The sequence below is a fragment of the Microtus ochrogaster genome, chromosome 8 (assembly GCF_000317375.1).
Source record: "Microtus ochrogaster isolate Prairie Vole_2 chromosome 8, MicOch1.0, whole genome shotgun sequence".
NCBI classification, from domain to species: domain Eukaryota; kingdom Metazoa; phylum Chordata; class Mammalia; order Rodentia; family Cricetidae; genus Microtus; species Microtus ochrogaster.
The window spans coordinates 34,282,116-34,297,238 of NC_022015.1; the positions used below are offsets into that span (position 1 = coordinate 34,282,116).

General features: G+C 46.8%; 1 protein-coding gene across 2 annotated transcripts in view; it reads left to right on the plus strand.

Moving 5' to 3' along the window:
* Positions 1-1,894: 1,894 nt before the first annotated feature.
* The window catches only part of Ap2a2 (adaptor related protein complex 2 subunit alpha 2), a 66,260-nt gene continuing 53,031 nt past the window's right edge, over positions 1,895-15,123 (plus strand). Inside the window, exon 1 of one of the 2 annotated variants that reach the window (XM_005351533.3) lies at positions 1,895-2,092. In XM_005351533.3, the coding sequence (XP_005351590.1) occupies positions 2,026-2,092 (67 nt within the window). In that variant the 5' untranslated portion in view covers positions 1,895-2,025. The remainder of the gene's footprint in view (positions 2,093-15,123) is intronic. The other variant, XM_005351534.2, reaches the window with a different exon arrangement.

A 15,123-nucleotide genomic window follows, 5' to 3' on the forward strand; every position in this document is an offset into this window, starting at 1 on the left:
TTTTTTGCCTACCTAAGTTTTGCCCTATCAAGGACCCAAAGTAGTTTCTGTGTTACCCAATGAAAGCAACACAAAGACAGAAGACCCTCCAACACCATTCGTTCTTTTTAACCAGCACAGGACCCGCGCTGCCTATATTTATGGTGGGCCTTCCCATCTCAACTTAACTAACCTAGAAACTTCCTCACAGGCTTGCCCAGATGTTTGTTCTCATGGTGATTATAAATCCCTCAAACTGACAATCAAGATCAACCATCTTTTGAGATGGCTCAACAGGTAAAGGTGCTTCCTTGGACTCACAAGATGGAAAGAGAGAACCGACTCTCATGAGGTGTCTTTTGGTCTCCACATTGCATACCCTTCAATGAATAAATTATGATAAAATTTTATTTAACTATTAACCATCACAGACAGTTGTGGTGAATCTCAGAGTCAGTGCAATGGAGGAGTCTGAGCCCCTCCTGCATCTGTATTCCTCTCTGGGCATAGGCATTGGGGGTTCATATTGCTCCCTGCTTAGCACTCCTCATATGGTCCAGAAGCATCCTTTTGATGGGGAGGACAAGCTAAAGAGTCAATACCTCTGCCAGGAGGTGACTGTGGGAAGTTTATTCTCTGGTGCTGGCTCTTTGCCTTAGAAAACTTAGTCAGGCAGCAGGGTGGTGGTGGCCCACGCCTTTAACCTCAACGCTCAGGAGGCAGAGGAAGGTAGATCTCTGTGAGTTCGAGGCTAGCCTGGTCTATAAGAGCTAGTTCCAGGACAGGCTCCAAACGCTACAGAGAAACCCTGTCTCGGAAACAAACAAAAACAAACAAACAAACAAACACACACACACACACACAAAAACCAAAACAAAACAAAAACAAATTTAGGCAAACTCAGCAGCCTTGCCAGAGAGTTGGCTTTTTATAATCTCAGTTACAGGGCCTTAGTGGGGTGCCTGATTCCTGGGAGGGCCCTCCTGTCTCTTCCGTCTCCAGGCTAGACTCCACGTGGACTCTGCAAAAAAGGATGGGAAGGGACAAAAGTCTGCCTGGTGGATTTGGGCCAGGATAACCACCTGAGGTGGGGAGTTTCCTCTTCAAAACCACCTGATTTCACAGAATTTCACCTGATTTCAGCTGGGGAAGGGCCATCATACTTTCCATTTCCAGAAGTGTTGGGCCCAGCCAGGTCCTCTGCAAAATGGGATCACAGGAAGGATTCAATGGGTCCACTTGGCTAGAGAGTGGAACAGGGGAGCAGAAGTAAGAAGCAAAGGGGCCTGAATGGGTGCTGAGAGGTTGTACTCCATACAACAGTCACCTCGGCAAGGGTGGTCAGTGTATCTTCAAGCCTCCGTTTCCCCTTTTGTAAAGGAAGTGGGGTCCTGGAGCAGCGCTTCCTTTTTTCCCAGTTTAGAGGCTCGCAAGCGCCTCCGGCTCCGGCTCCACACGGGTGGTAGGAGGCCAGTCCCACCGCAAGAGAGCTATGCTGAGGCGGGTTTGACAGACGAAGGTTGACCGCTGCAGGTGCTAGTGTAGCAGCACAGCACCCCACTTCCTCCCCTCCCCCGTCTTCTGCGTGACACAGGGTTGGTCGGCTCTGGTGTCGGTGTCCTTATCTACGTGAAGCCGGGCCCACTCATGACAGCAAGATCCGGGGGCTAGTCAGGTTTACTTTAGAAGGATCCTTTGCCAGGCGGTGAAAATAGGAGGCGCGGCGCCTGCGCGCTCCGCACAGCACAGCACAGCTCGGCTTCTTCGGGCCGCGGTCCGGCCCCATCCAGCGCCACGCTCCCCCCCCCCCCCCCCCCAGCACTGCACCGCGAGAATGCGCACGCCCTCTCGCACCGCCCATCGCCGGGCGCGAGGGCTCAGCGTGCGCGTCTGCGCGTGCGTCGTGCGTGCTCGCGCGCGCGGCCCAGCGAGCGGCGCTCGGGGGCCCGAGTCGGCTAGGCGGCTCCGCGCTCCAGGGCTCCTCGGCGTGACGGCCGCGCCCGCGCTGTTCCAGCCTGCCGCCGAGGCCGCTCCCGGGGCGCGAAGATGCCGGCCGTATCCAAGGGGGACGGGATGCGGGGCCTAGCGGTCTTCATCTCCGACATCCGCAACTGTGAGTGCTAGGCACCGGGAGGGCCTGAGTGGGGGCGCGGCTGGGGGTCCGCAGGTGCGGCCGGGGGCCTGGGGGTGCGGCCCCGATGGGGAGGGCTATGTGAGCGGGCGCGCGGGTCGGCGGAGGCCTGGGAATGAGGGCTGCGGGGTGAAGATCGCGCCGTGGGGCGGGGGTCCCGCGCGGGCACTTAGGGTACAGAGCGCGCGTCCTGGGTGCACATCTGGCGGGAGTTGGTTGTCTGCTGCGGAGACCCAGGCTAGGGCGGGGGTGGTTGTTTCCCTGGTGTTGGACAGACAGTGGGGGTGTGGAGTGGAGATTCAGGCCAGCGTGCGGGGCTGGGTCCTGGACGTGCTAATCTGGCAGTGGGGTGGGGGTAGGAAGCAGAGGTGCGAGGCAGAGATCAGGGGGTGCGGACCCCGGGTGGAGTGGGTGCGTGTATCGGTTTGGACGGCTGGGAATTGCCTGTGGGTGTTCAGACTGAGATGCGGGGTTTAGGTGTCTTGAGAGCTAGGGGTAGCAATGGGAATGTGGGGCGGGGTGGGATGTCTGTGGGGTTTGTGGCACCGTCGAGGGGCTTCCGGCCCAAGACGCCCCTCCCCAGCATGATGTCATCTTGGTCTTTCTAGTAATGGAGCTTTTAACTCAGCCTTTTCCAAACCAGCGTGGATTTTCTCTTTGGGCGGGGATCAGGACACCGTACGTCTCGGACCTGATTCAGGCAGAGTGTTGGGCGATGATTAGATCTCACCCACTGCGATTAAAGTGACTCATTCCCCCAGGGAACCGGCCGCAGCCGGGTGTGGATGCTGGAAGCTGCTCTTGCTTCTCTGCTGAGAGCAGTTCTGTAGACAGTGTCCCCTGGGTAGAAAAAAAATCCGCCCAAAGTGAAATGGGTTGGAAGGTTAAAGGTCAGGTAGGGCGGGTGCCCAGGACTTTGGTTTACAGAAACTTCGGAGGGTGATCAGACAGCCCCTTACTGAAGAGAAGAAAAGCTATTTTCCTGTCAGTTGGTTATTAAATCTCCCCCTCCCCCCCATCCAGTAAATAGCTGACTCCATGACTTTTGTTACTTTAGAGATTAACGTGTGTCCTGAGGAACTTTGTCTGGTGCTGTCATCATACTAACACTTTAAGACAGTATTCCCTAAGACTGGATGCAGGACCCCAGCCTGCCTGGGTCTGCAGGATTCTGGAGGAGTAGATTTTGTCCTCTGCAAAGAAACAAGCATCCTTGGACTAGGGCTTACCAAAGTTGTAGACCATAGCATTCATAGTCATGATGAATTTTTTTCTAAAATTTTTGTTAAAAAACTACATTTATAGGTGCGTGTGTGTGTAGGTGTATTCATCCACAAGCCATGGTGCCTCTGAGGTGGTGGTCAGAGGACATCTCTCTGAGAAATCCCTTCTCTTCTTCCATCATGTGGATCTTCAGGTATGGCATGGCAGCCTGGCCCGCCGCCCCTGCCATCTCCCCCATCCTGTCATTGTATTCTCTGAGGAGGAGAGTTCAGCTGATCAGGACATTGAAAGTGAAAGCCAGTTTCTCACCCAAGTGTTTGATCAGAGGTGGCACCTAGTGAGAACTTGGTAAATGACTTATTGCCTGACTGTAGAGCAAGCTTTCCCTGTGTTGGAGCAGCTGATCTTTGGGAATGATTGGCATTTGTTGGGGTGGGGGGTATTCTGTGTCTTGGAGTGTGTTTGGTAACACCAGGTGCCTCAGTTGTAGTGGTGGTAAATTGTTCCTCAAAGATGTAGGAAGCCTACAAGATCATTCCCAGAGGTACCATTAAGAGAGGGGGTACCTGGGCCTATCTGGGATCCAGGTCTCTGTCTGGCTTTCCTACTGGCTGGCCTCTATCGACACTGTGGCCCTCCTCTAAGGAGCTGTGTCCTCTGTTGTGATGTCTTTTCCAGTGGAGTCTGTGTCCTGCTCTACAGGAAGCACCAAAGTAAGGGCCCTCTGTCCTCGCTCTTTTCTTCACCCCTTCCGTGCCCCTCAGTGTCTGGCACACAATATGTCCTCTGTCAGTGAGTCAGCTACAAGTAAGACACAGAAGCTCTCAGGAGGGAGCAGGGACCAGAGTTGGTGCGAACTTGATCCTTAGGCCATGAGGAGGGGGTCACTCTTGTTTACTCATGGTGAGAGTGAGTGGTGGCTCTGTGGAGAGGCGCTCCCCAGGTCAGCCCCCAAGGTACAATGCAGGATCCTGGCTCTGCATCCAGCCCCGTAACTGGAAGCCACCTGCCAGTGTGCCTTGGTTCTCAAGAGTTACTTGTAGGCTGCAGTATCGTCGGAATCTGTTTCAGCAGCTTTTTAACCTGATGCTTCTCTCTTTGAAGGCCTCTGTTGAACCTTGAGAGAAAGGGAAGGATCGAGGGGGAAAAAGGGATGTGAGCGGGAAGGTTCTGCATCTGCACTTGGGTTACTAGTTTACCCTCTTAGCATAGGTGGCCACCACCCCCCTCCCATGTCACTTAGACCTGTAGCTTTGCAGCTCAGGTAACAGACAAATTCTGTCTCTTAAGACTAACTTACTTGCTCTTTCCTGATCTAATTCATCCAGGGCTATGAATTCAGTAATGTTATTTCGGTGTGTCAGAGTCCTGTAAATTGCTTCTGTTTCTCTTGCCTTTATTTATTTTTATTTATGTATATGTGTGTGCCTGCTTGTTTATATGTGTATCATGTGCCTGCAGGTTCCAGAAGAGGCCAGCTGTTGGATTCCCTGGAACAGGAGTTACAGGTGGTTGTGATCTACCCATGTGGTTGGTGGGTGCTGGGAACTGAACCTGTGTCCTTTGCAAGAGCAGCACGTATTCTTGACTGCTGGGCCACCTCAGCTTGATTTTTGCTTCTTTAACAACGTACACATACAATATATATATGCATCCAGTATTATATATATATCTATATTATGCATATATACATTTTATATACATATATAAAATGAATGTTTTGCCTGCATGTCTGACTGTATGTATGTATGCTACATGTGTGCCTGTTGCCTGTGGAGGTCAGAAGAGGATATCAGACTCTTTGGAACTGGAGTTATAGGCAGTTGTTAGCAACCATGTGAGGGTTAGGAATTGAACCAGTATCTTTGCAAGAACAGCCAGTATTCTTTTCTTTTTTCTCTCCCTTTCTCTCTCTCTTTCCCCGAAACAGGGATTCTCTGTAGTTCTCTGTAGTCTTTGACTTTTCTGGAACTCGCTCTATAGACCAGGCTCAAACTCACAGAGACGCCTCTACCTCCCGAGTGCTGGGATTAAATGCCTGTGTCACCATGCCTGGCATACCCAGTGTTCTTAACTGCTAAGCCATTGCTGTTTCTCTTGTAAGCTGTCATGAAGAAAAAAATTTGAGCTGGTAAGATAGCTCAACTGGTAAGGGCACTGGCTGCCAAGCCCATGACCATAGCTCCATCCCTGGTCCCCTGTGGTAGGAGAGAACTGACTCCCAACAGTGGTCTTTAGCATCTCCATACACACCGCGGCGTGTTTGCTCTGGCACATTTGCCCCACCAGATGTTAAAAAAGTAAAATTCTAGTGTCTTTTTTTTTTAATTTTAAAGTCTAAGTTTTAAAATAATTTCTTTTTCTTTCTCTTTTTAATCTTTTAGTTTTTCAGGACAGAGTTTCTTTGTGTAGCCCTGACCGCCCTGGAACTAGCTCTGCAAACCATGCTGGCCTCGAACTCACAGAGATTCGCCTGCTGTGTCCCAAGTGCTGGGATTAAAGGCATGTGACACCACTGCCCAGCTATAATTTCTTATTTTGAAATATTTATAGAGTCATAGGAAGTTGTCTTAGTTAGGGTTTCTATTGCTGTGATGAAACACCATGACTAAAAAGTAAGTTGGGGAGGAAAGAGTTTATTGGGCTTACACTTCAGCATTGCTGTTCATCACGGAAGGAAGTCAGGACAGGAGCTCAAATAGGGCAGGAGCTGATGTAGAGCTGATGCAGAGGCCATGGAAGGGAGCTGCTTAGTGGTTTGCTTCATATGACTTGTTCAGCCCACCTTCTTATAGATCCCAGGACCAGCAGTGTCAGGGATGGCACCACTGAGCATGGACTGGACCCTCCCCCATTGATCACTAAATGAGAAAATGCCTCACAGCTGGGTCTCAGACATTTCCTCAACTGTGGCTCCTTCCTCTTTGATGACTTTAGCTTAGCTTGTGTCAAGTTGACACACAAAACCAGTCAATACAGAAGTTGTGAAGAAATTGACAGGAAAGTCCTTGGCATCCTTTACCCCACCTTTCCTGATGTGGACATCTTTTGTAAATAGGATATTTTCAACACTGGAAAACAGTACAAACCACTGGGCTATATAGATTTCATTACTTTCTTTCTTTGTTTATTTAGTTATTTTGGTGCTGGATTTTGAATTGAGGCCTTGAGTATTTCAGCCCCTAGATGTCAGTAGTTTTACCTGTACTTAACGTGTATCTGAGCGTGTGTGTGTGTGTGTGTGTGTGTGTGTGTGGTGCTGTGTGGTTTTAGTTTGAGCATCTTCGTGTGACTTCCACCTCTGTGAGAGACTGCTCTGCTCTGTTACCATGAAGCTCCGTGGCATCAGCTCTCATAACCACACCTACCGCCTCCCACCATGGCAACCGCTAATCTGATCACCAGCTCTGTAATTTTGTGATCTCAAGGATGTCACATAAATGGAATTGTACAGCATGTGACCTTTGGAGGTTGGCTTTTTCACTCAGTGTGGTCCTTGACACCTATATAGCCTGTTGTATTGATAGTGTTCCAAGGAAACCACAACCCTTCTGTCTGACATTAGGGGTTTGGAATTTCACTTGCTTTTCCACGAGTGATGTATGTCCATCAGGCAGAACCATATATCGCTTAAATAAGCATGCTTTCCTCTAGCTTTTGCAGTGCTGAGGATGGAACCCAGGCCTCACTCATGTTAGGTGAGAGCACTGTCACTGGGCCACAGCCCCAGTGAAATGGAACTTGTCTACTGCTGTTGACATACCAACAGTCCAGTATGATTGGGAACACCAGTGATCCCCAACTAAGGTGCTTTGGCCCGATGGGGTTTTTGTTCTTGTTAATGTGCATGCAAGCAATGCACAGTCCATGAAAATCTGGCTTTGAGTTTGTATCTTCTCCTGGGCTGCTTGTGGCATGATCCTTTCGTGACACTGAGCAGTGGCAGTGAGTGCTGCATCCCCTCAGTCCCTGGCCACTAGTATAGACAAGTGTGGTTCTGCAGTGTGCTACTGAGCTTGTGGCTCTGGGCTAAGTGAGTTCAATGCCTTTTCTGCTGCACTATTTTCACCTTACTGTGGGTTTTCTGGGCACAACTTCATCACAAGTTAAAGAGCATCTTTCTATGACCGTGCTGAACACGGCATATTCTGAGAATTGATGCAGAACAGGCAGGACTACAACAGAAAGACAGAAGGTCTTTGTGAGAGTAGTCATGTTGCCATGGGCAGGAAATTGCAAAAATTGCCATTTATCCCTGTGTGGGGGCTGGGGCTGGGATTGGGACTTAGAGACAATGTAGGTTAGGTGCCTCCTTAGGGCTCAAGTGAAGGAAGACAAGGGTGGCCAAGTGGTATGTCTTGAATGTTCCTAAGAGAAGAATGTCGTCTGTTGTGCGCAGCTATCAGGGTCTGCTGTTGTGGATGCCCCTTTGAACTGTACTTTAGCATTACTAAAGTCTCAAATATTTATTTATTCATAGAACCTCAGTTATTAGCTATAAGTTGGACATTCAGAAACGGAGCATAACAATTCAAATTCTGCTTAAGTTCCATGTAAACATTAAATATAAAGTTATTTGATTTTCCTGCATAATGGTAAAAACAAATTAAACTTGGTCTGTTGAATATTTTTATTTATTTATTTATTTGTTTGTTTATTCATTCATTCATTTATTTTTTGGGGGGGTTTTCAAGATAGGGTTTCTCTGTGTAATAGCCCTGGCTGTCCTGGAACTAGCTCTTGTAGACCAGGCTGGCCTTGAACTCATAGAGATCTGCCCATCTCTGCCTCTTGAGTGCTGAGATTAAAGGCATGCAGCACCACTGCCTGGCTGGTTTTTTTTTCTTAATTTTTTTAATTTATTATATATACAATATTCTGTCTGCATGTATCCCTCTGGGCCAGAAGAGGATACCAGATCTCATTACAGATGGTTATGAACTACCATGTGCTTGCTGGGAATTGAACTCAGGACCTCTGGAAGAGCAGCCAGTGCTCTTATCCCCCTGGCTGGTTTTTTTTGGGACAGGGTTTCCCTTTTTTAATTTTTGTTTTCTTTGTTTGACTTGCTCTATTTTATTTTGTTTTATTTTTTAATTTTTATTTTTTGTTTTTTTGAAACAGGGTTTCTCTGTGTAGCTTTGGAGCCTTTCCTGGAGCTTGCTCTGTAGACCAGGCTGGCCTCAAACTTGAACTCGCATAGATCCACCTGCCTCTGTCTCTGCCTCTTGATGCTGGGATTAAAGGCTTGTGCCGCCAGTGCCTGACTGATTTGCTTTGTTTTTAATTGTATTTGATGTGGTTATGTGCACATGAGAGCAGGTGCCTGTGGGGCATCAGATACTCTAGAGCTGGAGCTGAAGGTGGGTGTGAGCTACCTGATGTGGGTGCTGGGACTGAACTCAGGTCCTCTGTAAGGGCAGCAAACTCTCTTAACTGCTGAGCCATTTCTCCAGCCTTTGTTTTAGTTTAAACAAATCTTTACTTTTGTGAGACTCATACTGTAGTCCAGGCTGACCTGGAACTCACTGTGTAGTCCTATTGTCTTAGCCCTCTGAGCACCGTGTGAGCTATCACACTTGGCATATTTATTAATTGACTAATTAATTAATTTGGAAATAAGGTCTGCTTAGGTAGTCCAGGCTGCCTCTGCAGTGCTGAGATTATAGTCATGTATCACCATGCCTAACTTTTTGTTGAGTTTTAAAAAGAACCTTCAGAATTAAAGTCTATGCAGTTCACTTTGTCTTCTTTCCTGACTGTCCCATTGAAAGTGCTGACTTTTTGAGAAGAATGCTTGTCTTGCACATTTTCTTTTGCAATCTTCTGCATAATTCATATTCCTTAGAAACCCATTTTGTAAGCTTGTGACAGTATGAAGAGGGATGAGGAAGGAAGTCTCTGCTACAGGCAGGGCTCCTGTGCTGCACTGTAGTTTGATCAGGGCATACAGGCAATGCCCACTTCATAGCACCATAGTGCCATCTTCATTTCTCTCCCTCCTCTCTGAAGGGTGGTGTCACTGTTTCTTTTATGACAAATTGGCTGTCCATTGCATATCCCATAGCATCTTCCCATGTCAGAACTTAGCAGCGATCACATGGCCCTCCCTGCTCCCAGCCTTGAATTCACGTGTAGTCCAGGTTAGCCTTTTTAGTGCTAGGATTGCAGTGTGTGGCACCACACCTGGTCCCTCTTTCCTCTTAGAGTGATTCTCTGCTGCTTTGGCAACTGCTTGCAGCAGGGTTCTTAGAAAGGCTGTCTCTGTGGGATTAAATGGCATTTCCTCAGCTCTTTAAAAAACAAATGAGTCAGACTAGAAGGGCAGATGAGCATCTGCTGTAGAAAATGGTTATTTTTTAAAAAAATCAGTTTAATTTTTTGTGTATAAGTTTTGTTTGCGTGTACGTCTGAGTACTGAATTCATCCTGGTGCCTGAGGTCCGAAGATGTTGGATTCCCTGCAACTGGAGTTCTGGATGGCTGTTGAGTGCTGGGTGGGTGCTGGGAAACATGCCCTGGGCCTTTGCAAGAAAACAGGTGCTCTTAGCCACTTAACCATCTTCCCATCCCTGAAAATGGTATTTTGAAGAGAGTTTACATAGTATGAGAAGAGTTGAAATACATAGTGTGAACTCTTGAGCAGAAGGGTTGAGCGCTGGTGGATCTCATCTGTGGCAGATTCTTGAGCCAACCCCGAGCTCAAACTTGAGGATTTATAAGGTTCCAAAAACAAAAGTATTTTTGTTAATTTGTAATAAATTTGTCAAAAGTGTTAGCTCAGAGGGTTAAGACTGACAACTAGAGTTTGAGCCTTAGGACCCACATGATGGAAGGAAAGAACTGACTTCCTCAAGTTGTCTCTGACTTCAACACATGTATGATGGCACATGTGCATGCTCACACATATACAAATAAGTAAATGTAATTTAAAAAGAAATAAAAAACCAAAAAACTATGCTGAAGCTATGCATGGTAGTGTAAACCTTTAATTCCAGAGGCAAGACTGCATTTGATGTCAGCCTGGGTTTCTCAGTGAAATGCCATCACAAAGAAAAAAACCCTCTTAAATCAGAAAACTTAAGAAAAAAAAAAGCAGCGAACCTGCACTGCCATTAGGATGGACATGGTGGGCTCTTGCCCGATAGATTTCTTAGATCTGGAGGTGGAGTGGAATGGACACCTTTCTTGATGGACTTCTCTGATTGGAGGCGGGTGATCCTACAGGAGACATGGAGAAATAATAGAGCTATGTAAGGTATTTGGATATTACAAATCTGCAATTCCAAGGTAACTTTGGAGGATTATGTACTTGGGTGTGGCCTTGCCTAGCAAGCATTCTTTTCAGGTGGAATGGAAGTGTGTTGTGTAGTCCTCACCTGACTGCAGGTTAATAAAATACTGGAATGTTCCGCTCCCACCCTCCCATCTGGTCCGCAGTGAAAGGTATGTGGCCTGGTGTGGCCTGATGTGGAAGCTATGGGAGGTACAAAGTTAGATGGCGTCTTTCAACTTTTGTGTGTAGACGCTAAATAAAAATCTCCCTAGTTAGACAGAAATGCAGATTGAATAGCCTTCACTTAAAACCTAAGCTAGGTGTTCTGCACGCTTGTAATCCCAGTACTGCAGAGGCTGAGTGAAGCAGTAGGACCATGAATTCCAGATCATTCTGGGCTTCAGAGGAAGACCCTGTTTGAAAACAGCAGCAAGAACAAACTCCAGAGGGGGTGGTGGTAGCGCACACCTTTAATCCCAGCGCTTGGGAGGCAGAGGCAGGCAGATCTGTGAGTTCAAGGCCTTGTCTACAGAGCGAGTTCCAGAACATCCAGGGCTACACAGAGAAGCCCTGTCTCAAAAAAAAACAAAAACAAAACAAAAAAAAAAAACCAAAAAAGAAAAAAAGAAAACCTAACAAATCCAAACCAGAGATCAAAATCAAACGGATGGTTTTTACTAAGTTGTATGCTGCTTTACACTTAGATTGCAAAAATATATAATAAGGGTTTGCTTTTTATACTTTCCTGACTTCCGTGTGAAGGCCAACAAGGGTGACGCGTCCTGAAAACACAGTGCCACGTGTGCAGTTTATTCTGGGAGATTTCATGGTGTCTAGGATTAACTGGGTGTTGCTGTGCTGAGATGAGGGCCATGGCAGTGTTTCATAATTAGTCCTGGGGGGGATGTGGCATTGTTAGGCTTGGCCAAGATGTATAAAATAGATAGCTTGTGAGTAGACAGGGGCTTCACTGGGAAATAGTGTCTTGTACCCAGAACTGCTGAAGACCTAGAGTGTGGAGCCTGAGGTTACAAAGTCAGAGTTGCCAAAACCCTCCAGGGAACTGGGTGGCCCCTGCAGCGAAGAATTCCATCACCAACCTCACCCATTTCTCTTCAGTGTTGTTAGAGAAGAAGGGCTGAGGATTAGAGGTAGGAATGAGGGTAGGTTAGGTCAGAAGGGCTTCTGTGGGAGGAGCCACAGGGTACAATGCTGGACTGGTGGTATTGGGATTTTCAGAGGGGGGTGGGCAGGGATGTGTCCACATCTGCCTGTGCCCCAGTGGAAGAGAAGTCCTGCTGTGGAGGTCCCATTCTCTGTTGTTAGGTGCTGTAGTATGCAGTTCACATGGCCACCAAAGCTTTGAGCCAGTACCTCTCTTCCTGCATTGTGTGCTCATGTGGAAAAACCTGTAGCCAGGTTTCGTGTCAGTCTGGTTCCTCTGCTCTGTGCATATCTGGAGCCTGAAACTTCAACCTATGAGAACCACAGTGGCTTGGCATTTACTGCTCCCATTTACCTTCCTTGGTTGGTACTGGCCTCAAGGATAGCTGAAAGGCAGAAGGCCAGATTCACAGTGGGTCATCTTCTGATGAAGGTCAAGTGTGTTGATGGTAAGGTAGGTGTGGTGAACCCTCAGATTGCCCTGAGGCCTAGGCTGCTGGCTCCCTGGGTTCCCAGACAGTTGCCTGAGGGCAGGCTATGCCTCCTGTGAGGTGGTGGAGAGGAAGTCTGTGTTCTAGTTGCAGTTTCAAAAGCACTAGATTATGGTGAAATCTTTTTAAATGATGAAAATACAAGTTGAGTATTTTGGAAAAGTCCTGTGTTTTTTATACTTCAAAATATAGTTCTGAGGTTGGGTGTTGTGGTTCATGTCTTTAATCCTTGCACTTGGGAGCAGAGCTAGGTGGATCTCTGTGAGTCTGAGTTCAGTCTGGTTTACACAGTCCATGACAGCCAGAGCTAATAGAGACCTATCTCAAACAAACAACAACAACAAACAAACAAACAAACAAACAAACAAAAACCAAACCAAAAAACAAGCAAACAAGCAGCTCAGCTTTGTATCCTGTGGCTCCTCCTACAGAAGCCCTTCTGACCGAAGCCCAGCCTGTGCATGCCTGGAACCCCAGCACTTGGGAAGCAGAGGCAGGCAGGAGGATCAGGCTACATAGCAAGTTTGAGGCTAGCCTTAGATGACTTGAGAACCTTTCTGAAAAGACACCAAATTGAACCATAACCAAAACACCAAACCACCCACAAACAACAACAAAAACCAGATCATTAGCTTTTTTTATTTTTGGTGGAGGTGGTTGTTGCTGGTCACATTACCAACAGATCAGAGCCTTGCTTTTAGCCTCATTGTGCCTATAGAAATTAGGAAATCTTTGACCAGTTCTAAGCTTATTGGTATTGTGGGCTGTTGTGAGTCTATTTACAAGGAATTTAAAGTATGCTCTTTTTCCTCACCACTATTAGCACACACGCTCTGTAGTGATGGCTACATCACTTAGGCTGACCTCCATCTCCTGGATTCAGTCATTTTCCTGCCTCAGCTTCAGAAGTAGCTGGGAAGACTGGTATGCTGCCCTGTTGGCTGCATTCAGTCAATTCTCCCTGTTAAACCTTTGTTGCTGTATTTAACTGTCCCTTCATAGAGTAGCAAGTCACTCTCCTAGGAAGAGTAAGACAGGTACTCCCTGGCATGTCCTTCTACTGCTGGGACTGGCTCAGCTGGCATTCTTTATTTGTTTGTTTTGTTTTTAGATCAGGTCTCACTAGGTAGCTCTGGATGTTTTGGAACTTAACTTCTTAGACCAGGCTGGCCTGAGATCCTCTGGAATTAAAGGCGTGCACCACCATCCCTGTCTTTTGAAGCTGACATTCTTGTCATTGTTTTCCTTTTGGTGGGAGGGTGTGGATCCAGTTCTGTGTAGTGCTGTACCCTTGATGTCCTCGATATCCTCTGATGAGACATTTGCTGCAGACCTAATTTAAATATGCTTCTTCATCTTTTTTTTTAAACAAGTAACCTAGAAAACCAGCAGGATGTGAAGGTGCACCGTTAGAATCGACACATTTTGGAGGCCGAGGCAGGAGGATAGTGGGTGTGAGGTGAGACTAGAGAGACAAAAAAGAAAAACCACAGATCTCTGTGTTATGTTCTTGTTCCTTTGCTATACTTTTATTCTTATTTTCTTTTAGCCTTGCTAGGGGTGGAAGCTGGGGCTGTGGGATCCCTAGACACATGCTCTCTGTACTATATAGTAAATTGCAGGTGATTTTTCTTTCTAACCAAGGTCTCACCACGTACCAAGATTGGCCTTGCTCTTTTGATTACCCCCTCCCCCTTCATCTTAGCCTTTCTAGTGCTGGGATTCCAGGTGCTAACACACTTGTGTTGCTACGCGTTTTTGTTTGCTTTGTTTTTAGACAAGGTCTCACTGTGTAGACCAGGTTGGTCTTGAACTCAGAGATCACCTGTTTCTGGCTCCTGAGTGCTGGGATAAGGATTTTTGCTATGATTTTGATGCAGCACCATTCTTGAAGGGTATTCTGAGGATGTATATTTCAAATTTCCTTTATTTTTTCTAGGTTGTGTGTATGCATGGGCACTGGAGCACTTTTTTTTTTTAAATTAACTGGTCAGGGATGGTGACACACACTTATAATACCAACACTAAAATACATAAAATAATAATAATAATAATAATTATTATTATTATTATTTTGGATTTTGAGAGAGGGGTTTTTTACGTACATATCTCTGGATGTTCTGATTATGCTGAATAGATCAGACTGGCCTCAAACTCACAGAGATCTGCTTGTCTCTGCCTCCTAAGGGCTAGGATTAAAGGCATGGGCCACCACACCCATCTGAAATTAATATTTTGACACAGGTTGCACTATGTAGCCCCTACTGGCTGGAATTCTGTGTAGACTAGGTTAGACTTGCACAGAGGTAGCTTGCTTTACCTTCTTAGTACTTTGATTAAAGGCTTGAGCCCTGTACCTGGCTTAGATCTACCGTGATGCTGTTCTACCCTGTCACCTTCCATCCTGAATGGATCATCTGGAAGGAGGCCCTTGTCAACTGCCTGATCTCTTGGCTTGAGTGCCCCAGATTTTAAAATTGTTTGAAATAGGTACTGAAGAGATTGATCAGTGGATATAAAAATTTTCTGCTCTTGCGGAGGACCAGAGTTCAGTTCTTAGAACTCACAGTTAGTGTGCCGCCATTGCCTGGCTGACATTAGTTAATGTTTCTTATCCTTGGGATTTAAGTTTATTTTAGGCCAGTGAGTTTATAGTTTCGAAGTTTGAAAGATAGATGAGATAATCTACTTGAACAGAGAAAAAGTTGACTTTTGTCTCACAGCTTTGGAGTTTTCAGTTCTTGAGTGGTTGGTCCTATTGTTAGCCGGGCGATGGTGGCGCCCGCCTTTAATCCCAGCACTTGGGAGGCAGAGGCAGGCGGATCTCTGTGAGTTCGAGACCAGCCTGTCTACAGAGCT